Here is a 22,146-nt window from a genome sequence, read left to right as displayed (position 1 = left end):
TTTTTTATTTTTTATTATAAATAAATGACCAAATTATTGCAGCCTTTGTTTCTTTCAGTGCTCTGCCTTCTCCATACTATGGGGGGGTTAAGCCAATTAGCACTTTGACAGGCTGAACGTGTTCAAAACTGCTTGCAGCCCCATAGAGTTGCGAGAACTTTTGTGCATATTCAGGCTGAAATCAGGCCACGAGATGCAGTGCCGTTGCTGGCGTTGAAACGCCACAGCAACTTGCGCACTTTGCACCTAATTGGATTAACCCCTGTGGTTGTAGCACTGTGGCAGTTTCTCCGCCTCCAGCATAATGGTACAAACCTGCTTCTGCTCCCAGGTGAGGGACAGGTTTAGCAATACAATAGTAATTTGTAATAAATCAGAAGGCTGATGTGACCCACTGCTTTAGTGTGATATAGTAAGAGTTAATTCTGTATAAATATAAAACATAGAATGGAAACAGTACTTTGTATTTTTAGTCTTTTTTTTTAAACCAAAACTATACAAACAATGGATACACAATGTACTGAAATTAGAGTTACATTGTCATTTTCAAAGCACAATAGTCAAAACAGTAGGACGGATACATTGTTTTTTTTTGTTCAAATAGGGAAGATTAGGCTGCAAACACTCAAATCACCCAAAACCTGCAGAACCACCTTTGAGCTACAAGTGAACATATATGGAATATTTTTATCCAGTAATGTGTTTTAGGAAAAATCTTTTGCAAGGCGAGGCACACTGATTTGCATGTTTTAATTGAATTTCTAGAATTTTATAAAGTGCAAGTTTCATTAACCTTTTCAGTACCTTAATGAACAGTTATATTAACCATATATCAACAGGATGCAAAATGTGCCTTCTTGACTAGGCAATATTTTTAAAGAGCGAATAAAGAAAATAGCTGACACTGGCAAACATCACAGGCTGTGTATTGCTGCATGCAAATTAAACCAGAGCTAGCCATAGGATTTATACTAAGACTGGGTAAGTTCACAATGTTGATATTCCCTCCTCACCAGCCATTTTGCAAAGGTAAAGGAGGGTGAGTGTCGCTTCTCTAACCAAGCTAGTGTTGACAAGCGTGGATGGGCTGTACCAGGAATACCAGACAAGCCTCATTGACTACAAATTAGCGTGTATAGACTTGAGAGGGTCAAATTAAGACACTATCCTACATGTGTGTTAAGAGCTTTAGCTATCAGCAAATACTTTACTCTTTAACAAAGAACAACATTTATAGCTTTCATGCTTCATATCAGAATATTTTAGAAAGAACTTTTAAGGGTTTGATGGCCTACATTCCACAAAGCTATAGTATGTACACCATAATCTGCTGTGTGCACATTTTAGTTACAAGTTAAAACAGCACCACATCGCTGGCCCCTTGGATGTCACTTACGTGCTTAGCTATAAACACATCCCTTCATAGAAATAAGTACTGTTTTTGCCACCTTCCAAAAATAAGGAGCTTTGCACCAGATCTGCAGTGAAGACATTATTAAATGAGCATGAAAAGGTTTTTTTTTTTTTTTTAGAAAACACTTTCTCACATAGACTACAAGTGGCCTCAGCAGATAGCAATTGTAATGACTTTCTTTGAAACTGTAGCCTTATTTTATAAGGACATGGAATATGATCCATCAGCTACGCCCACACAAAATAAGGTAAGAACATGTATTAAACGGGTTGGGTATGGTATGCTGGCGGCCAGCATACCGACGCAGGGATCCTGGCCACCAGAATGCCGACGGGGGCGAGCGCACGAAGCCCCTCGCTGCGCTTGCCACAGGTTCTGTTTCTACTCTATGGGTGTTGTGGACACTCACAAGTGGGAATAGCCTCTGTTAGCCGGGATTCCGGCTGTCTGCATTGTCAGTGGTCGGGATTCCGGCATCGGTATCCTGACCACATCCCGTATATCCAGTCACAGGGAAAGGCTAATATTTTAACAGGACACAGCACAAACAGTACAATTTAACAGCACTGCTACAGAACATAGGAAATGAAAACTCACAAAACAACTCAAAGTATATAGCACCTCGAGTTAAGAAATAACAGGTGGCTGGGATGTAGATCGTACCAACAGCATAGATACCCCTTTATTGTTCAGTTTAGAAAGGAGTCTTTGCTTTATTAAAGGCTTTTTCCCCAGTCTTTTAAATTGCTTCATTCCCATCCTTTAGTAAGCCATTGTATAAGGACTCTGAATATAGAGGTTAGCAATGGGAAAAGTATGCTGTAGTTGGTAAATGGGAAGTAATGCAGACACTGCACGATGGTGAACAAGTTACATCACAGTAACAATGGAATATTGCAGAGCTCCTGGGGTAGTTGAGCAGTTAAGATGAATTGCAGCACCTCTGGCTACCTGTTTTCCATGTTCTGCATCTGGAGACTTAGAGAAGTGAAGCTGGCCAAAAGGTCTGTCACCTCATCCACCTGGAAATAAAAGTAGAGTCTGTAATACCATTACATAAAAATAGGATTTTAATTACCTACCGGTAAATCCTTTTCTCGTAGTCCATAAGGGATATTGGGGAGACTTAGGGGGTCATTCAGAGTTGTTCGCTCGCTGCCATTTTTCACAGCTCAGTGATCAGGTCTCTACTGCGCATGCACTGCAATGTGCGGCATACGGGTACACAGCGAATCGTTGCTGAGCTATGGCTTTAACTAAGAATCCATTCGCACGGGCGATCGCAAGGAGACTGACAGGAAGAGGACATTTGTGGGTGGCAACTGACGGTTTTCTGGGAGTGTTTGGAAAAACGCAGGCGTGTCCAGGAGTTTGCAGGGCGGGTGTCTGACGTGAATTCCGGCACCAAAAAGATTGAAGTGATCGCAAGGGCTGAGTAAGTCCAGACCTACTCAGAAACTGCACAAAATGTTTTTGCACTGCTCGACTGCACAGGCGTTCGCACACTTGCAAAGCGAAAATACACTCCCCCGTGGGCGGCAACTATGCGTTTGCACGGCTGCTAAAAGTAACTAGCGAGCGATCAACTCGGAATGAGGGCCTTAGTACAATGGGTATAGACGGGGTCCAAAGGAGCCGGTGCACTTTAAATTTCTTCACTGGGTGTGCTGGCTCCTCCCCTCTATGCCCCTACCCACAGGCAGTTATAGGTAAAACAGTGCCCTAAGGAGAAAGAACATACTTGAGAGAAAAGAACATAAGAAATGGTGAGATTTACACACCACGAACACAAAACAACCAACAACGGCTGGCAACAGCAGAAGAGGTAACCATATAAGAGAACCTGCAGAAAGGTCAACGCACTGAGGCGGGTGCCCAATATCCCTTATTGACTACGAGAAAAGGATTTACCGATAGGATTTTAATTACCTATTTTCTTTAGCATCCATAAGGGATATTGGAGAGACTTAGGACGATGGGGTCATCCCAAAGTTTCCAGAATGGGTGGAGACTACTGCAGCACCGCCTGCCCAAACTGGGTCTCCTCTTTAGCCAGGGTATCAAACTTGTACAATTTTTTTTTTTAAAGTTATTGCCTGACTAGGTAGCAGCTCGGCATAGTTGCAAGGCTGAGACTCCACGGGCAGCCGCTTAGGAAGAGTCCACTGATCTTGTAGAGTGAGCCTTCAGAGACTTAGGAACAGGTAAGGCTGCTGACCCATAGGCCTGTTGGATAGTAAGTCTAAGCCAACAAGCAATAGACTGCTTCGAAGCAGGTCAACCGTTTTTCTGCACATCATAGAGCACGAACAAGTAATCAGTCTTTCTGATCCGAGCCGTTCGCTTGACATAGATCTTCAAGGCTCGCACAGCATCCAATGCCTCCGGAGGAGCATAAGTGCCAGAACTTGACGGAACCACAATAGGTTGATTCAAGTGGAATGCAGAGACAACCTTAGCCAGGAAATGCTGCCTAGTCCTGAGCTCCGCTCTGTCCTCGTAAAAGACCAAGTAGGGACTTTTATACGATAAGACCCCCCAATTCTGAGACACGTCTAGCAGAATCCAGGGTCAGTAACATCACCATCTTCCACGTGAGGTACTTGTCTTCTACCGTCATTAGAGGTACAAACCAGGAGGACTGTAGAAATGCCAACACTACATTCAAATCCCAGGGTGCGGTGGGCGGCACAAAAGAAGGTTGAATGTGAAATACTGCCAATTTCTTCTAAATGAAAATCATGAGGGCTGAAATATGGACCTTAATGGAACCCAGGCGTAAGCCCTTATCCACACCAGCTTGCAGGAAATGGAGGACACGTCCCAAGTGGAACTCCGCAGACGGATACGAGCGTTCCTCGCACCAAGAGACATATCTCCTCCAGATATGATGATAGTGTTTTGACATCATAGGTTTCCTGGCCTGAACCATGGTAGCAAGGACTCTTTTGGAAAGGCCCTTGTGGAGCTAGGATGTTCCGCTCAACCTCCATGCCGTCAAACATAGTCGCCGTAAGTCCGGGTAGACGAACGGTCCTTGTTGAAGATCTCTTCTAAGTGGTAGAGACCAAGGGTCTTCGAACATATCCAGAAGATCCACGTACCACGCCCTCTGAGGCCAATCAGTGGCAATCAGAATTGCCTGGACTCCTTGATTTCTGATTCTCTTGAGCACCGTTGGGAGCAACGCAATTGGAGGAAACAGGTAGACCAGCCGGTAAGGCCAAGGCGACGTCAGTGCATCCACTGCCCTCGCCTGAGGGTCCCTGGTTTGTGAGCAATACCAGTGAAGCTTCTTGTTGAGTTGAGAAGCCATCATGTCTATTTGCGGGCAGCCACACCGATCCATGATCTGCTGAAACACCCGATGGTGGAGCCCCCACTCCCCCGGATGGAGATTGTGACGACTCAGGAAGTCCGCTTCCCAGTTGTCCACTCCCAGAATGAAGATTGCTGACATTGCTCTTGCATTTCTTTCCGCCCAGAGGAGTATCTTTGACACCTCTTGCATGCAGGCTCTGCTTTTTGTCCCTCCTTGCCGATTGATGTACGCCACCGCTGTGACGTTGTCCAACTGTACTTGGATCGCGTGATCCGGCCTTCCAGGAGATTGGAGGACTGCAGCCACCACAGGAGGGAAATCCTGGACTGAGGTGACAGACGTATTATCCGGTGCATCTGTAGATGAGATCCGGACCACTTGCTCAGGAGATCCAATTGAAATGTTGTGGCATGGAACCTCCTATATTGGATCGCCTCGTACGAGGCAACCATCTTCCCCAACAATCTTATGCAAAGATGGATAGATACTCAAGCAGTTCGGAGAACCATGGGGATCATCTCCTGAAGTGTTCTTATCTTCGGGAAGAACATCTTCTGGGCCACAGTAGAGTTGGCTCCAGGTGGGACTTCTGTAAAATTGAGAATCCACCCATGGTGTGACAGAAGGTGGATAGTGCGGTCGATATGGAGCAATAAAAGCTCCCTGGATTTTGCTTTTATCAAGAGATCGTCTAGGTAGGCGACAACATTGACCCTCTGGAACATCATCTCCGCCATTACCTTTGTGAATACCCTCGGAGCGGTGGACAGGCCAAATGGTAGTGCCTGGAACTGGTAGTGATCATCCAGTAGGGCAAACCTCAGATAAGCCTGATGAGGTGGCTAAATTGGAATATGAAGGTAGGTGTCCTTGATAGCCACTGAAACCATCAATTTGTGTTCTTCCAGGCCCACAATCACTGCTCGCAAGGATTCCATCTTGAACTTCAAAACCTTGAGATAAGGGTTCAAGGACTTTAGATCCAAAATGGGCCTTACCAGACCGTCCGGCTTCGGTACCACAAACAGGTTGGACTAATAACACTTTCCCCGTTGTTGTATTGGTACTGGAACAATGACGTGGGACTGGACCAACTTTTGGATGGCCTGTTGCAACGTAACTTGCGCATCCTCCAAAGCCGGTAAGCTCGATTTGAAAGATTGTTGGGGAGGAGCACCATCAAACTCCAGGTTGTAGCCCTGAGAAAGGAGGTCCCTTACCCAGATATCCTGGCAGGAGCTTTCCCAGATGCGGCTGAAGTGATGCAATCGAGCTCCCACCTCGAGATCGCCTCGGGGTGGGTGGGCACTGTCATGCTGAGGACTTAGTGGAAGCAGAACTGATGCTCTGTTCCTGAGAACCGGTGTTAGGTCTTCTCGTCTTACCTCTGGTGCCTCTAGCCACATTGGAGGCACCTCTAGCCCTAAATCGAAATCTGTTAGACCGAAAAGGACTGAACAGACTGCCCCGGGTAGGAACGCCTAGCCGGTGGGGCCCCTGAGGGGAGAAACGTGAATTTCCCTGCAATAACTTTAGAAATCCACGTATCCAACTCAACCCCAAAGAGTCATTCCACACTGCGCTTGGACTGTGCATCCGCTATCCATTGTCGCAGCCACAAGGCCCTGCGTGCCAACACTGCCATGGCAGAGGTCCTAGCATTAATATTGCCCATTTCCTTGAGAGAGTCACGCAGGACGTGTGCAGTGTCCTGAATGTGCTTCAGGAGAGTCACCTTAGTGACTAGAGGCATATCCCCGGAGAGGCCCTCCTGAATTTGAGAAGCCCACGTGTGAATGGCATACGTCATCCAGCAACCCGCTATGACCGGCCTTTGTGATACACCTGCTGCTGTGTAAATAGACTTTAATGTAGTCTCTATTTTTCTGTCCCCAGGGTCCTTTATGGTAAAGGAGCCCAGGGCAGGCAGCACCACCTTTGACAGTCGAGAGACAGTGTGGCAGTCCAGTCCGGATGCCACCCCGGGTGTTTGCAAGCTGCCCATTCACAGTTGTGGGGAGGACGTTTGGGGGAGGAGAAAACTGTGCAAAGGAAACAGCAGCGGTTTTTCTGGCTGGGAATCCGAGCGTCGGTAGCAAAGTACTGTCAGGAGTGTCCCATCTGCCAGCATACCGCACCAAAGCCCCAATACAGAGCTCCCCTCATCCCTCTTCCGGTAATTTCCGTTCCCTTTGAAAGGATTGGGATGGATATTGTGGGGCCAGCAGAAAAATCAGCAAGGGGACATCAGTATATCGTAGTCCTCTTTGATTATGCCACATAATACCATGAAGCCATCCCTCTAAGAAATATGAAGACAGCAACCATTGCCAAAGAACTTTTGTTGATCTCCCGCCTGGGCATACCCAAGGAGGTCCTCACTGACCAGGGGACCCCCTTCATGTCCCGGCTGATGAGCAACTTATATCGGCTGCTGGGGGTTAAGAAGATTCGCACTTCAGTGTATCATCCCCAGACTGATGGCTTGGTGGAGCGTTTTAACCGCACTCAAGCTCAGGAGGAGGGTAGTCACCAAAGACAAAAAGGGACTGGGACCAGCTCCTACGTTTTCTGATGTTCGCCATCCGAGAGGTTCCCCAGTCCTCTACGGGCTTCAGCCCCTTTGAGCTGCTGTACGGCAGACAGCCCCGGGGAATCCAGGACCTCCTAACGGAGCCAAATGTAGTACAGTTTGTTCACCAGCTCTACAGGCAGTTCCAGCAGATAGCTCCATTGGTCAGGGACTATATGACGCAGGCCCAGTCTAGACAGAAACGTCATTATGATGTCCCAGCTGAGAAACAGACTTTTAACCCTGGAGACAAGGTCTTGGTCCTGGTACCCACAGTGGAGGGCAAGCTTTATGCCCATTGGCAAGGGCCATATATAGTTCTCGAGGCTGTGGGACCAGTGACTTATCGTGTGAGCCAACTGGGAAAGCAAAAGCTTACACAGATCTATCATATAAATCTGCTGAAGCCTTGGAAGGAAAGCTCAGAGACAGCAACAGCAAGAGTGGCCAAGATCTTGGCATGCGCGGTCCCGATTGACAGATTTCTCGACGAGGTCAAGATGCATCAAGCTCAAGACATGGTCAGGAGAAATGTAGATGTCTTTTCGGCGATTCCAGGGAGGACTAAGATCATCGAGCACAATATCGTTACTCCTCCGGGGGTAGTGGTCAATCTGCGGCCGTACCGGATACCCGAGGCAAAGAGGGACGCAGTACACAAAGAAGTGGAGGAAATATTACGCCTGGGGATTATTGAAGAGTCCACCAGCATAGTGCTGGTTCCCAAGCCGTCCGGAGCACTGCGGTTCTGCAATGACATCCGCAGGTTGAACCAAGTATCTAAATTTGATGCCTACCCCAGGCCACGTGTTGATGAGATGATCGAGACACTGGCCCAAAGCCAATACTTGACCTTACTAAAGGCTATTGGCAGATTCCCCTCACCGAGGCTGCCAAGGCACAAACGGCTTTTTCCACCCCAGATGGCCTGTTTCAGTATTAAGTCTTGCCATTTGGTCTTCACGGGGCCCCGGCCACGTTCTAGTGGGCTATGAATAAGCTTTTCCAGCCCCATCGGAAGTACGCAGCCGCGTACCTAGATGACATTATCTTCAGCGACGACTGGGAGTCTCATCTGGCCAAAGTGGAAGCCATATTAAAGACTCTGCGCTTTCACGCAGAGAAGTGTGCAATAGGTATGTTGGAGGCCAAATACTTGGGGTACGTGGTGGGCCAGGGACAAATCAAACCTCAGGCCAATAATGTGGAAGCGGTTACTGCCTGGCTAAGGCCCGAGAGGAAAACCCAACTCAGGGCCTTTTCAGGCCTGGTGGGATATTACCGCAAGTTTATCCTGAACTTTGCCAACCGAGCAGCCCCGCTCACTGATTGCTTTAAAAAGCAAAGTCCGGACAAGCTTGTGTGGACATTCCAAGTACATGAGGCCTGGAAGGATTTAAAAAGTGCCCTGTGTAAAGCACCAGTGTTGATCGCCCCGGACTTTGGTAAAAGGTTCATCCTGCAGACGGATGCTTCAGGAACAGGCCTCAGTGCAGTGTTGTCTCAGGAGGTAGGTGGGGGAAGAGAAACCAGTCCTCTACCTCAGTAAAAAACTACTGCCTAGGGAACAGCGATATGCCACGGTAGAGCAGGAATGCCTGGCTATCAAGTGGGCAGTAGACACTCTCAGGTACTATCTCCTGGGACGGGAGTTCACCTTAATCACCAATCACGCTCCGCTCCATTGGATGTGCCTGAACAAGGAGACCAACGCCCGGGTAACGCGTGGTTCCTTACCCTCCAGCCGTACCACTTCAAGGTCCAGCACAGAGCAGGAGGATTACAGGGCAACGCAGATGCCCTTTCAAGGAAGTTCCTCTTCTCAAAAGATGCAGAGCTCTGTGGGGTGGAGCTAGAGGGGGGGGGGGGGGGGGGGACGACGACTCAGAGAGACCGACCCGAAAAGGGGTACGCCTCTTGAGATTGGCGAGCAGGTATGTGCACAAAAGAAGGACTCAGCTTCACCCGTAGGCTCGTAGCTTAGGGGGAGGATATGTGGCAGGGCACAAAAGTTCGGGTGCCCCGGACTAAGGCAACCTGGGTTTAGGACTGGACCAAGAGAAGGCCCCGGGAGGTGTTGGGACACAGCAGGCTGTCTCTTTAATGTTGTGTCAAGATTATCTGGCAGTTGGAAATTATCATATTGTATTGCTGTTGATACACAGAAATACCCTGCAATTTCATACATGAGATCCCAACAATGCAGGTTCGGTCCAGGTATTGGAGCAAGTGCTCCCAGCAATCAGGCACACCTGTGCCACACTTTTATAAAGCTTGTTAGGGCAAGGGCTCAGGCTCCTGATGCCAACAAGTGGCCAGGCGATAGAGGGCGGGCCAGTGGCTTAGAAACAGGGAGCCTGAGATTGTGTACATGCGGTTTGTGAACCGGTGATTAATTAAGGTACCCATTGAAACTTGCTGTGAAACGTTGGTTTACTATGCTGTGGAAGTAAACGGTCTGCATTTCTTTAACACAACTGTGTCAGCATCCTGTCTGGTGGAAGGTTGCTTGTTACACTGATACATCAACCCCTGGGGGATCTTCTCAGAATTTCCTACCTTCAGGAGCAAATTGGAAAGTGTGCAAAAACTTTTTGACACTTGGTATTTTTTGTCTGGATTTTTCCAGGCTAACTTAAATAGGTCATCTAACTGCAGAATCAGGGAAAGTGACATTAGGCTTGTTCTGTATAAAGAAAAACTGCTGTGACATAGCGTCCTCTAGAGGGAGCTTTAACACGTCCCGTATAGCCAGAATGAGGGGTTCAATACCCTGAGCAGAAGTGGAATCCCCATTAACGGGATCCAAGTCCTCCCCATCCTCCTGTACCTCTTCATCGGAATCAGAGAGTAGAGCAGGTAAACCACGCTTTTGTGGTTCTGAGTTAGAGAGAGGGAGCTGTGCAACATCTTCCCTAGCAGCTAGGTCTGCAACAGCTTGTTGTAGTAGCTGAGTTTTTTTGAGCATTAGCAGTGAGTTGTGATGACATATCAGACATCATATTTTAAGGGCCCCAAGCCAGGAAGGCTCTTGACCCTCTCTCCCAGCCCCCCCACTGAGAAGATTGGCTGCATTAGTCACATGATACAGAATCAGATAAGGGAGAGAATCTGGTGTGGCATACACTGCATAGTTTGTGTTTACCCATGTTCACAGTAAATCACAATGACATACACACAGACAGTAATACTTAGCAAGCCTGCCGTGTGTGTGTGTGTGTGTGTGAGAGTGAGAGTGAGAGTGAGAGTGAGAGAGAGAGAGAGAGGCTCCCCAGCCACACAGCCCCGGTGAGGCTGTCAGCTTATTATATCACAGTGAAAACCTATGATTTCTGTCCTGCATAGGACACAGATTGTCTACACTAGCGACTCTCCCCCTTTGCTACACCCTGTACCAGTTTTCCAGTGTGTTGAGTGTCAGGAGGAGCTGTGTAAGCCTGCTGCAGTAGGCAAAGGAAGGCGCCAAAATGCCGCTGGTCCCACTCTGAGGTAGCTCCACCCCCCCAATGGCGCAAGAGCTACAGAGTTTTTGATACTGCCAATGTCTCCTAAAGGGCTTAAAAACTTCACACAAGTGCTAGTTTAAGCCACCGCTAGCCAGTTTACACAGAGGGCTATAGCTGGTCTCCCCAGGAGGATCCCATATGCCTCCCCTGCGTGTCAGCCGCACCTTGAACTGGGGGATCCCCCCCTAGTTGGGCCCCTGGTTTGTACTCACCACTGTAGTCACCTTCAGGCTAGTGTTAGGGGTGTGCTGCGATTGCGACAGCTAAGACGCAGTGCCCCGCTGAACAAACAACCTCTCAGGACGGTGGTCCTGCAGGGGGAAGCGGCTCTGACAGCTTGCAAGGCCGGTGACCATCCCCCCCCCTAACTCCCACAGTGCAGGTATGCTGTTCCAAACAGCTTACCAAAAATAACAAAGATTTAAAATAAACTGAAGAAAACTCTCTGGAGCTGCAGAGATGTGCATCCTCTCCTGAGGGCACTTTTTTCTAAACTGCCTGTGGGAGGGGGCATAGAGGGGAGGAGCCAGCACACCCAGTGAAGAAATTTAAAGTGCACTGGCTCCTTTGGACTCCGTCTATACCCATTGTACTAAGTCTCCCCAATATCCCTTATGGATGCTAGAGAAAGAGGACAATATGGGATAAATTTACTACAATATATGGTGCCTTGCAAAGCGTCCGCATCTCCAGCTGTTTCACACGCTAGATTTAACAGGGCAAATATATTCAATACAAAAGGTATGCCTGTTTCATACTGACTATAATTGACTCTTTAAATCCAGCATCCAAAACCGCTATAGATGCAGTGGCTTTGAAAAGCACTGTATACTGTAGTAAATTTGTCCCCACATGCTACGTAAATTGTCTAAGTACATGTACAAACAGCCAACAGCTGTATGGAGGCAGCAAAGGCAAGAAAATACATTTCTTATACCTGTCTTTTTGGGGTCTCACAGCACACTGACCAGTAAGCAGCAAAGGTGGAGATTCTAGATCTATAAACTCATGTCATAATTGGGATCTTTAGGCTTTTGAAAAGAACATCCTAACCACTACTGACTAATAAGTTTTCAAAGAGTTGAAAAAATGTATTTCAACATTATTATTTTAACAAAGCTTCCATCTAATAACCCAGTCTGATAAAAAAAAAAAAAAAAAAGGTGCAGCTACTTTCACACACCTAGGATAACCTGCACAAATAATAATGCCCGACTACTCAAAAGTAATTTCCAGGATAATAAGATTAATGTTTTGCATGCACTTGAGACATTGTGGGTTAGTTATAACCTGCTCCTTGGTACTTGTCCTCTGTAGTCGGGAACAGATCTGATCCAGCTGTTCTGTCTGTTCCTGTTGTCCCAGCTTTTCTAGATATTCCCGCAACATTTGGATTATCTAGAAATCATATGACAAAGTCTCACAAAAAAAATGTAATTTCTTTAAATAGAAGGTACTACAGGTTGAGTATCCCTTATCCAAAATGCTTGGGACCAGAGGTATTTTGGATATCGGATTTTTCCGTATTTTGGAATAATTGCATACCATAATGAGATATCATGGTGATGGGACCCAAGTCTAAGCACAGAATGCATTTATGTTACATATACACACAGCCGGAAGGTAATTTTAGCCAATATTTTTTGTAACTTTGTGCATTGAACAAAGTGTATCTACATACACACAATTCATTTATGTTTCATATACACCTTATACACACAGCCTGAAGGTCATTTAATACAATCTTTTTAATAACTTTGTGTATTACACAAAGTTTGTGTACTTTGAGCCATCAAAAAAAACAAAGGTTTCACTATCTCACTCAAAAAAGTCCGTATTTCGGAATATTTGGATATGGGATATTCAACCTGTACTGTATTCTTCTCGGATATGAAACATCACAAAATATAAAAGTAATAAACCATGTTAACTCAATGTATTTTCGATGTTCAGTTTATCTCATCTCCTTATGAAGCCTAATGAAAATAAAATGACCTTAAGGATAGACAGAACGCTGAGAGAGCGCTTGGGAGAAGCCCCCAACAGTGACTCCGCCGGCCGCCCACGCCCCCTTTTTTTACGCCTGCGGGCTGAACCGCCCACTTTTATTAACCGTAATGGCCCCACCCCTATTTTGCATGGCCACGCTCCCTTTTTGCGGCGCACATGCTTGTGCCCCTCTAGGTCCGGCACCCTGCCCGGATTCTAGAGTGAACACTAGATGGTGGTTAGATTTAATGCACTTCATTATATTGTGTAGGTTTTGAGATAAACATTTAATAAAACAACCAGGTTGGAAAAAGATTTCCAAAAGATTGATACAAATGGTGTAGAAGATAATGCACAAAGACCAATATTTTTGCAAATGAGGCATGTTTGTATTTAGTGCAACTAAGGCATATAGTACAGCCATCTTACTTCTGGTCAGTGTATTCAACGCTCACCTGTTTCACCTCTAGTCGCAGAGATTCTAGAGTCTGTGATTTCCCATCCTGCAAGATGTTCAGCTTAGACTTAGCTAAATGCAGTGGCGTCCGGCCTGCACGGTCTAAAGCATCCACTCTGGCACCTTGAAGTATAAAAATAAGAGGAAACACATAATTTCTTATTTGTAAATGTAATAGGTTCCATTTCCAGTAATGTCTATATTAGGGAGTATGACAAATAAGTCTTACCGCCCTGCAGAAGTGTTGTAATCACTGGGACATGGCTCGTACAAGCAGCTAGGAAGAAAACAAAACAAACTGACATAAGGCATGCAGTTATCATAACCTCAGAAGTAATTTAAGAGACCCCCAAACCATATCCTACCCAAATGCAATGGGGTATTCCCTAGGCCATCCCTCTGATTTGGATCGGCACCATGGTCCAGGAGCAAGTGTACTAAAAGAACGCAAAGCGACAAAACTTGGATTATACTGTATATACATCATGTACTAATTTAGGTTAGATAGATTAGATACATTTTATGTAATGTAGATACTGCATCATTTCTGTTTTGGTTAGTTTCAATGTTCAGTTCACTGCTGCAATTTTTTTTAGTTTTTTAATTTACAGATAATTTTTCTACTGCCACTAAAACCCAGGTTATTGCTGTGATAACCAAGGTCACGGCTCAGTAGAAATGGCTCCCTAAAAAAAAACAAAGAGAATTTTGGGCCAGAGACCCAGAAACCCAGCCTGGGTAGCAACCAGTGTTGGACCCCACTGTGCAGCAGCATATACGAGTAACCTGTGAGAAGAGAGATTGCGCCCTTGTGCAGTGTAAACGCCACCAACCCATGTCGGCACTGCAGTGGGAATAGGGTCTGTGGGGGGGTCTGAGTTGGTGAAAAAGGGGTAATTACACTAAGTACACACTGGTATTTGCAATGTGTTTTATTAATGCATGTTAAAATTTATGCATTCTACATTCATGTATGAGTAAAATCTGCATTTATTAACTGATGTCTGACAACTTTATATTGTTTATTAACAGTTATTTATATAGCGTACACATATTCCACATTGCTTTACAGAGGCTATTTAGTAATTCACATCAGTCCCTTGCCCTGTGGAGCTTGCAATCAATATTTCCTATCACACGCACACACAGGTTAATTTTTGGTAAAAGACAATTGACCTACCAGTAAATTTTTGGAATCTGTAGGAAACCCACACAAGCACAGAGAGACTATATGAACACCACACAGATAAGGCAATGGTGGGGAGATCTCTGTGTTGTGGGACAGTAATGCTAACCATTACACCACAGGTTCTCAAACTCGGTCCTCAGGACCCCACACAGTGCATGTTTTGCAGGGGACCCAGCAGGAGCAGAGGTGTATTAATTACTCACTGACACATTTTAAAAGGTCCACAGGTGGAGCTAATTATTTATTTTGTGATTCTGTGAGGAGACCTGCAAAACATGCACTGTGTGGGGTCCTGAGGACAGAGTTTGAGAACCTGTGCATTACACCATCAATGCTGCCCAAGCCAGTCATGTGGAAACACATTTATAAATGCCTCTACTGCAGCTGAAAGCATTTACAATGCATTCCCATTGACAGGAATGCAAATTTGCAACTGTATTGTTGAGCACGAGATGCACACAAGTACTTTGCAGGGCTGTCCACTGCATAGCACTGTGGTGGGCCCATCTCCCACTCCCTCCACCTCTGTATTCTGCTTTAATATAAAAAGCATAATTCATGAGTAGTTCAAGTTGAACTAAAAGTGGAGATAATAAAATAAGAATTTACTTACCGATAATTCTATTTCTCATAGTCCGTAGTGGATGCTGGGGACTCCGAAAGGACCATGGGGAATAGCGGCTCCGCAGGAGACTGGGCACAAAAGTAAAAAGCTTTAGGACTACCTGGTGTGCACTGGCTCCTCCCCCTATGACCCTCCTCCAAGCCTGAGTTAGGATACTGTGCCCGGACGAGCGTACACAATAAGGAAGGATTTTGAATCCCGGGTAAGACTCATACCAGCCACACCAATCACACCGTACAACCTGTGATCTGAACCCAGTTAACAGCATGATAACAGAAGAAGCCTCTGAAAAGATGGCTCACCACAACAATAACCCGATTTTTGTAACAATAACTATGTACAAGTAATGCAGACAATCCGCACTTGGGATGGGCGCCCAGCATCCACTACGGACTATGAGAAATAGAATTATCGGTAAGTAAATTCTTATTTTCTCTAACGTCCTAGTGGATGCTGGGGACTCCGAAAGGACCATGGGGATTATACCAAAGCTCCCAAACGGGCGGGAGAGTGCGGATGACTCTGCAGCACCGAATGAGAGAACTCCAGGTCCTCCTCAGCCAGGGTATCAAATTTGTAGAATTTAGCAAACGTGTTTGCCCCTGACCAAGTAGCTGCTCGGCAAAGTTGTAAAGCCGAGACCCCTCGGGCAGCCGCCCAAGATGAGCCCACTTTCCGTGTGGAATGCGCTTTTACAGATTTTGGCTGTGGCAGGCCTGCCACAGAATGTGCAAGCTGAATTGTACTACAAATCCAACGAGCAATCGTCTGCTTAGAAGCAGGAGCACCCAGCTTGTTGGGTGCATACAGGATAAACAGCGAATCAGATTTTCTGACTCCAGCCGTCCTGGAAACATATATTTTCAGGGCCCTGACTACGTCCAGCAACTTGGAATCCTCCAAGTCCCTAGTAGCCGCAGGCACCACAATAGGCTGGTTTAAGTGAAAAGCTGAAACCACCTTAGGGAGAAATTGAGGACGAGTCCTCAATTCTGCCCTGTCCGTATGAAAAATTAGGTAAGGGCTTTTATAGGATAAAGCCGCCAATTCTGAGACACGCCTGGCTGAAGCCAGGGCTAACAGCATTACCACTTTCCATGTGAGATATTTTAAGTCCACAGTGGTGAGTGGTTCAAACCAATGTGATTTTAGGAATCCCAAAACTACATTGAGATCCCAAGGTGCCACTGGAGGCACAAAAGGAGGCTGTATATGCAGTACTCCCTTGACAAACGTCTGAACTTCAGGAACAGAAGCCAGTTCTTTTTGGAAGAATATTGACAGGGCCGAAATTTGAACCTTAATGGACCCTAATTTGAGGCCCATAGACAGTCCTGTTTGCAGGAAATGCAGGAAACGACCCAGTTGAAATTCCTCTGTAGGGGCCTTCCTGGCCTCGCACCACGCAACATATTTACGCCAAATACGGTGATAATGTTGTACGGTTACATCCTTCCTGGCTTTGATCAGGGTAGGGATGACTTCATCCGGAATGCCTTTTTCCTTCAGGATCCGGCGTTCAACCGCCATGCCGTCAAACGCAGCCGCGGTAAGTCTTGGAACAGACATGGTCCCTGCTGGAGCAGGTCCTTTCTTAGAGGTAGAGGCCACGGGTCTTCCGTGAGCATCTCTTGAATTTCCGGGTACCAAGTCCTTCTTGGCCAATCCGGAGCCACGAGTATAGTCTTTACTCCTCTCCTTCTTATGATTCTCAGTACTTTTGGTATGAGAGGAAGAGGAGGGAACACATACACTGACTGGTACACCCACGGTGTTACCAGAGCGTCCACAGCTATTGCCTGAGGGTCCCTTGACCTGGCGCAATATCTGTCCAGTTTTTTGTTGAGGCGGGACGCCATCATGTCCACCTTTGGTTTTTCCCAATGGTTCACAATCATGTGGAAGACTTCTGGGTGAAGTCCCCACTCCCCCGGGTGAAGATCGTGTCTGCTGAGGAAGTCTGCTTCCCAGTTGTCCACTCCCGGAATGAACACTGCTGACAGTGCTATCACATGATTCTCCGCCCAGCGAAGAATCCTTGCCACTTCCATCATTGCCCTCCTGCTTCTTGTGCCGCCCTGTCTGTTTACGTGGGCGACTGCCGTGATGTTGTCCGACTGGATCAACACCGGCTGACCCTGAAGCAGAGGTCTTGCCTGACTTAGGGCATTGTAAATGGCCCTTAGTTCCAGGATATTTATGTGAAGTGACGTTTCCATGCTTGACCACAAGCCCTGGAAATTTCTTCCCTGTGTGACTGCTCCCCAGCCTCTCAGGCTGGCATCCGTGGTCACCAGGACCCAATCCTGAATGCCGAATCTGCGGCCCTCTAGGAGATGAGCACTCTGTAACCACCACAGGAGAGACACCCTTGTCCTTGGAGACAGGGTTATCCGCTGATGCATTTGAAGATGCGATCCGGACCATTTGTCCAGCAGATCCCACTGAAAAGTTCTTGCGTGGAATCTGCCGAATGGAATCGCTTCGTAAGAAGCCACCATCTTTCCCAGGACCCTTGTGCATTGATGTACTGACACTTGGCCTGGTCTTCGGAGGTTCCCGACTAGGTCGGATAACTCCTTGGCTTTCTCCTCCGGGAGAAACACCTTTTTCTGTACTGTGTCCAGAATCATCCCTAGGAACAGCAGACGTGTCGTCGGAATCAGCTGCGATTTTGGAATATTTAGAATCCATCCGTGCTGTCGTAGTACTACTTGAGATAGTGCTACTCCGACCGATAAACTGTTCTCTGGACCTTGCCCTTATCAGGAGATCGTCCAAGTAAGGGATAATTAAGACGCCTTTTCTTCGAAGAAGAATCATCATTTCGGCCATTACCTTGGTAAAGACCCGGGGTGCCGTGGACAATCCAAACGGCAGCGTCTGAAACTGATAGTGACAGTTCTGAACCACAAACCTGAGGTACCCTTGGTGAGAAGGGCAAATTGGGACATGGAGGTATGCATCCTTGATGTCCAGAGACACCATATAGTCCCCTTCTTCCAGGTTCGCTATCACTGCTCTGAGTGACTCCATCTTGAACTTGAACCTTTTTATGTAAGTGTTCAAGGATTTCAGATTTAAAATGGGTCTCACCGAGCCGTCCGGCTTCGGTACCACAAACAGCGTGGAATAATACCCCTTTCCCTGTTGTAGGAGGGGTACCTTGATTATCACCTGCTGGGAATACAGCTTGTGAATGGCTTCCAATACCGCCTCCCTGTTGGGGGGAGACGTTGGTAAAGCAGACTTCAGGAACCGGCGAGGGGGAGACGTCTCGAATTCCAATTTGTACCCCTGAGATACTACCTGTAGGATCCAGGGGTCCACTTGCGAGTGAGCCCACTGCGCGCTGAAATTCTTGAGACGGGCCCCCACCGTGCCTGAGTCCGCTTTTAAGGCCCCAGCGTCATGCTGAGGACTTGGCAGAAGCGGGGGAGGGCTTCTGTTCGTGGGAAGAGGCTGTCTGCTGCAGTCTTTTTCCCCTTCCTCTGCCCCGGGGCAGATATGAGTGGCCTTTTGCCCGCTTGCCCTTATGGGGACGAAAGGACTGAGCCTGAAAAGACGGTATCTTTTTCTGCTGCGAGGTGACTTGGGGTAAAAAGGTGGATTTTCCAGCCGTTGCCGTGGCCACCAGGTCCGATAGACCGACCCCAAATAACTCCTCCCCTTTATACGGCAATACTTCCATATGCCGTTTGGAATCCGCATCCCCTGACCACTGTCGCGTCCATAATCCTCTTCTGGCAGAAATGGACATCGCACTTACTCTTGATGCCAGAGTGCAAATATCCCTCTGTGCATCTCGCATATATAGAAATGCATCCTTTAAATGCTCTATAGTCAATAATATATTGTCCCTGTCTAGGGTATCAATATTTTCAGTCAGGGAATCCGACCAAGCCACCCCAGCACTGCACATCCAGGCTGAGGCGATTGCTGGTCGCAGTATAATACCAGTATGTGTGTTTATACTTTTAAGGATATTTTCCAGCTTCCTATCAGCTGGTTCCTTGAGGGCGGCCGTATCAGGGGACGGTAACGCCACTTGTTTTGATAAGCGTGTGAGCGCCTTATCTACGCTAGGGGGTGTTTCCCAACGCGCCCTAACCTCTGGCGGGAAAGGGTATAATGCCAATAACTTTTTAGAAATTAGCAGTTTTTTATCGGGGGAAACCCACGCTTCATCACACACCTCATTTAATTCATCTTTAAACTTTTACACTAAGCAGCTCAGGAGAGCCCCTTAGCCTGCACCCGTCTCGTTCGGGCACAAAAATCTAACTAACTGAGGCTTGGAGGAGGGTCATAGGGGGAGGAGCCAGTGCACACCAGGTAGTCCTAAAGCTTTTTACTTTTGTGCCCAGTCTCCTGCGGAGCCGCTATTCCCCATGGTCCTTTCGGAGTCCCCAGCATCCACTAGGACGTTAGAGAAAACCTAATACAAATGTGTCCTGTAAAATATACCACTCATCCACTTTGTAATCTTACCAATTTGGTCATTTCCATTACAGGATGCAAAGTGCAGGGCTGTACGGCCCTTGTCATCAGCCGCACAAGGATCTGCTCCTTCATCAAGCAAGCGTTGGACTGAAAAATTAGGAGATATTTAGTGAAGTCTCATAACCAATGTGAAACAATAAATAAAAGTATATAATCTGGCACCTGTGTCTAGGTCATTCCCATTGGCGGCTTCTCTTAACTTCCTTAGTGCTGTTAGTACAAAAAAAAAAAACATTGCATGATGGAGAACATTCATGACCGACAGTGTGGTATAAAAATGAAAACCTAATACATCTCTATCAGAACCATAAGCTTTAATTAGGTTTATTTGTAATAAGCCCCATGAGCACTGATACAAATGACCAGGGCACTCACATGACTCAGGAATGGATCATAATGGATAATAAGAACAATGCTGACAGTTATGGCCCGTACTGACGGGGAGATTTCCCCAGAGATGTGGGCTGAGCGTCTAGCACAGACCGCTCAGCACACCTCTCTCTCCCCACTTAGAACAGCACAATGTTCGGGGGGGTGTGACACGGAGGGCCACTCATTTCACCCAGCGGTGAAATGTGCGACCAGCAAGATTGTGCCTGCATGCAGGCCTATCTAGCAGCGGCACTGTCGCCGGCACCCCTACACACGGAACAAAGTGCTATACTAAGCAATCTAGTCAGATTGCTTAGAAATGAGCTGAACATCGCTCTGTGTGTACCCCCCTTAATTCTATAGACACCATCCTATAGACAGGGACATAATGTCGACATCCAGATTTAAGCGTAATGCTGGCAAAACATCAGGTCAATATCGTGTACGAATACACAATATCAACATGTCGATTGATGCATTGTGTGCACTTCGTACATATGTCATGCACAATTACGATGCGTGGCCCTGCGGGTCGCATCAAAATGATCATACGTGCAGCTCTTATAATCCATCACAATTGTATGCACATCGTACCATGGGCCAGATGTATTAACCTGGAGAAGGCATAAGGAAGTGATAAACCAGTGATATGTGCAAGGTGATAAAGTCACCAGCCAATCAGATCCTAACTGTTAATTTACATATTGGAGCTGATTGGCTGGTGCCTTTATCACCTTGCACATATTACTGTTTTTTTCACTTCCTTATGCCTTTTCCAGGTTAATACATCTGCCCCCATGTTTGAAGTACATACGATGCATCATACAATTTTGAGTGGCATTTCCCTGGATTTTTTTTAATAAATATATATATTTTTTTTATGGTGAGGCACACCATCAATCGTTTTAACGACCCATCGTGTGTCAAGAGCGCCAAACCGTGTGTCCACTGCTGCCCGGGGAATTGAAAAGAAATCGAACCTGGAATCGGATCAGATGCTGGCCGTCCTGCGGTAAGCCTGGGTACACACTGGAGCAACTGGGATTCGTTCCGACATAGGAATGAATCCCTGTCAGCCCAGAACACCCGTACACACTGAGGCGATGTTAATGAAGGAATGACCATATTCCATCCGTCATTAACATAACACAGAACGCTAGCGACGGACACTTGGATTGATCTGCAGCAAAACAAACCAAGCATCTGTCGCATGCGACCACGGGAGCGTGCAGTCCTTGGTACACACTGCGATGTAAGAGATATCGCACCAAAACGCCATTTTGGTGCAATATCACGCAAGTGTGTAACCAGCTTAACCCTGCAATTTCTTTGGTCATTTTACAGATGTTGACAAGCTGGGTGTCAACATTTTAACCATTACCATATTATAATGTCTAACTTTACTGTCAACTTTGTGAATGTCGACATGCTGACTACACCCCCCTAAGTAACACAGACGTGCTTCATCACGGACACCACAAAACGGCATCTGCAGTGTACATATCCTTTACATTAAAAAAAAAATAACCAAAAATAGAATACAATGCATGGGACAAAACAGGCTGACATTAGGGTCACACACTGATGCCCACACCGCAGTACTCTGGCTTATTACAGTCATTATTGTACGCCGGAGAACGTAGCCTGGATACCAAGCCCCGCCGCTTACCGTAGCTCTCCCTGCCCAGTGGGCACAGCCGGTACCGGTGCTGCCGGTGAGACTTCACACGGCCCTGTGGACATCTCCTCGGCTTCTCGGGCTCATCCCACAGGGCCCTTAAGAGCTCCGGCACAGCAGGCGGGCAGATCTCCCCTCCCGGGACGCCGGAGCCCAGCTCCCCGGGAACAACAGGCGGCTTGCTCTGCTCCTCCAGCTCCAGCTCCATCCGCTCCACAGGCCCTAGAAACGAGAGGCCTCCAGGCCAGAGTCACCATGACAACTAGGAACCGCAGCCAATCAGCAGCGACCAGGAGACACATCGAACCTGACACTAAAGGGAAAACCCCTTGTTCTAACCACCAATAAGGAGCGGATACGTCATGCTACTCTATCATTTGACAACTGCCATTCCTCCTGCTGCAGCAATCTGACACAGGCCGTCTGGCTTCCGGTATGAATGGTCGACCATGTTATGGTCGACAGTCATTAGGTCGACCACTATTGGTTGACATGGACAAATGGTCGACACGTGAAAAG

General features: G+C 47.0%; 1 protein-coding gene across 1 annotated transcript; it reads right to left on the bottom strand.

Moving 5' to 3' along the window:
- Window positions 1-460: 460 nt before the first annotated feature.
- ANKRD54 (ankyrin repeat domain 54) lies at window positions 461-21,909 on the bottom strand. Its single transcript, XM_063940569.1, has 8 exons — window positions 21,619-21,909; window positions 19,740-19,787; window positions 19,566-19,664; window positions 13,626-13,697; window positions 13,490-13,537; window positions 13,259-13,383; window positions 12,105-12,212; window positions 461-2,436 (listed from the first exon to the last, which is right to left on the bottom strand). Exons 1-8 carry the CDS (start codon window positions 21,833-21,835, stop codon window positions 2,362-2,364), a joined length of 792 nt encoding a protein of 263 aa, XP_063796639.1. The 5' UTR covers window positions 21,836-21,909; the 3' UTR covers window positions 461-2,361.
- Between the last annotated feature and the right edge of the window lie 237 nt (window positions 21,910-22,146).

This window comes from Pseudophryne corroboree, chromosome 9, assembly GCF_028390025.1.
Source record: "Pseudophryne corroboree isolate aPseCor3 chromosome 9, aPseCor3.hap2, whole genome shotgun sequence".
NCBI lineage: Eukaryota > Metazoa > Chordata > Amphibia > Anura > Myobatrachidae > Pseudophryne > Pseudophryne corroboree.
Note: the sequence above shows the minus strand (reverse complement) of the source record. Positions and strands in the feature narration are given on the sequence as shown.

Excerpts from the sequence above, each read along its gene's own strand:
- ANKRD54 (XM_063940569.1), bottom strand. The coding sequence starts at position 21,835 with ATGGAGCTGGAGCTGGAGGAGCAGAGCAAGCCGCCTGTTGTTCCCGGG. Across the intron at positions 13,384-13,489 it reads TACAACACTTCTGCAGGGCG|GTGCCAGAGTGGATGCTTTA; the intron begins GTAAGACTTATT and ends TTATACTTCAAG. Across the intron at positions 2,437-12,104 it reads GGACAAGTACCAAGGAGCAG|GTGGATGAGGTGACAGACCT; the intron begins GTTATAACTAAC and ends TTTTATTTCCAG.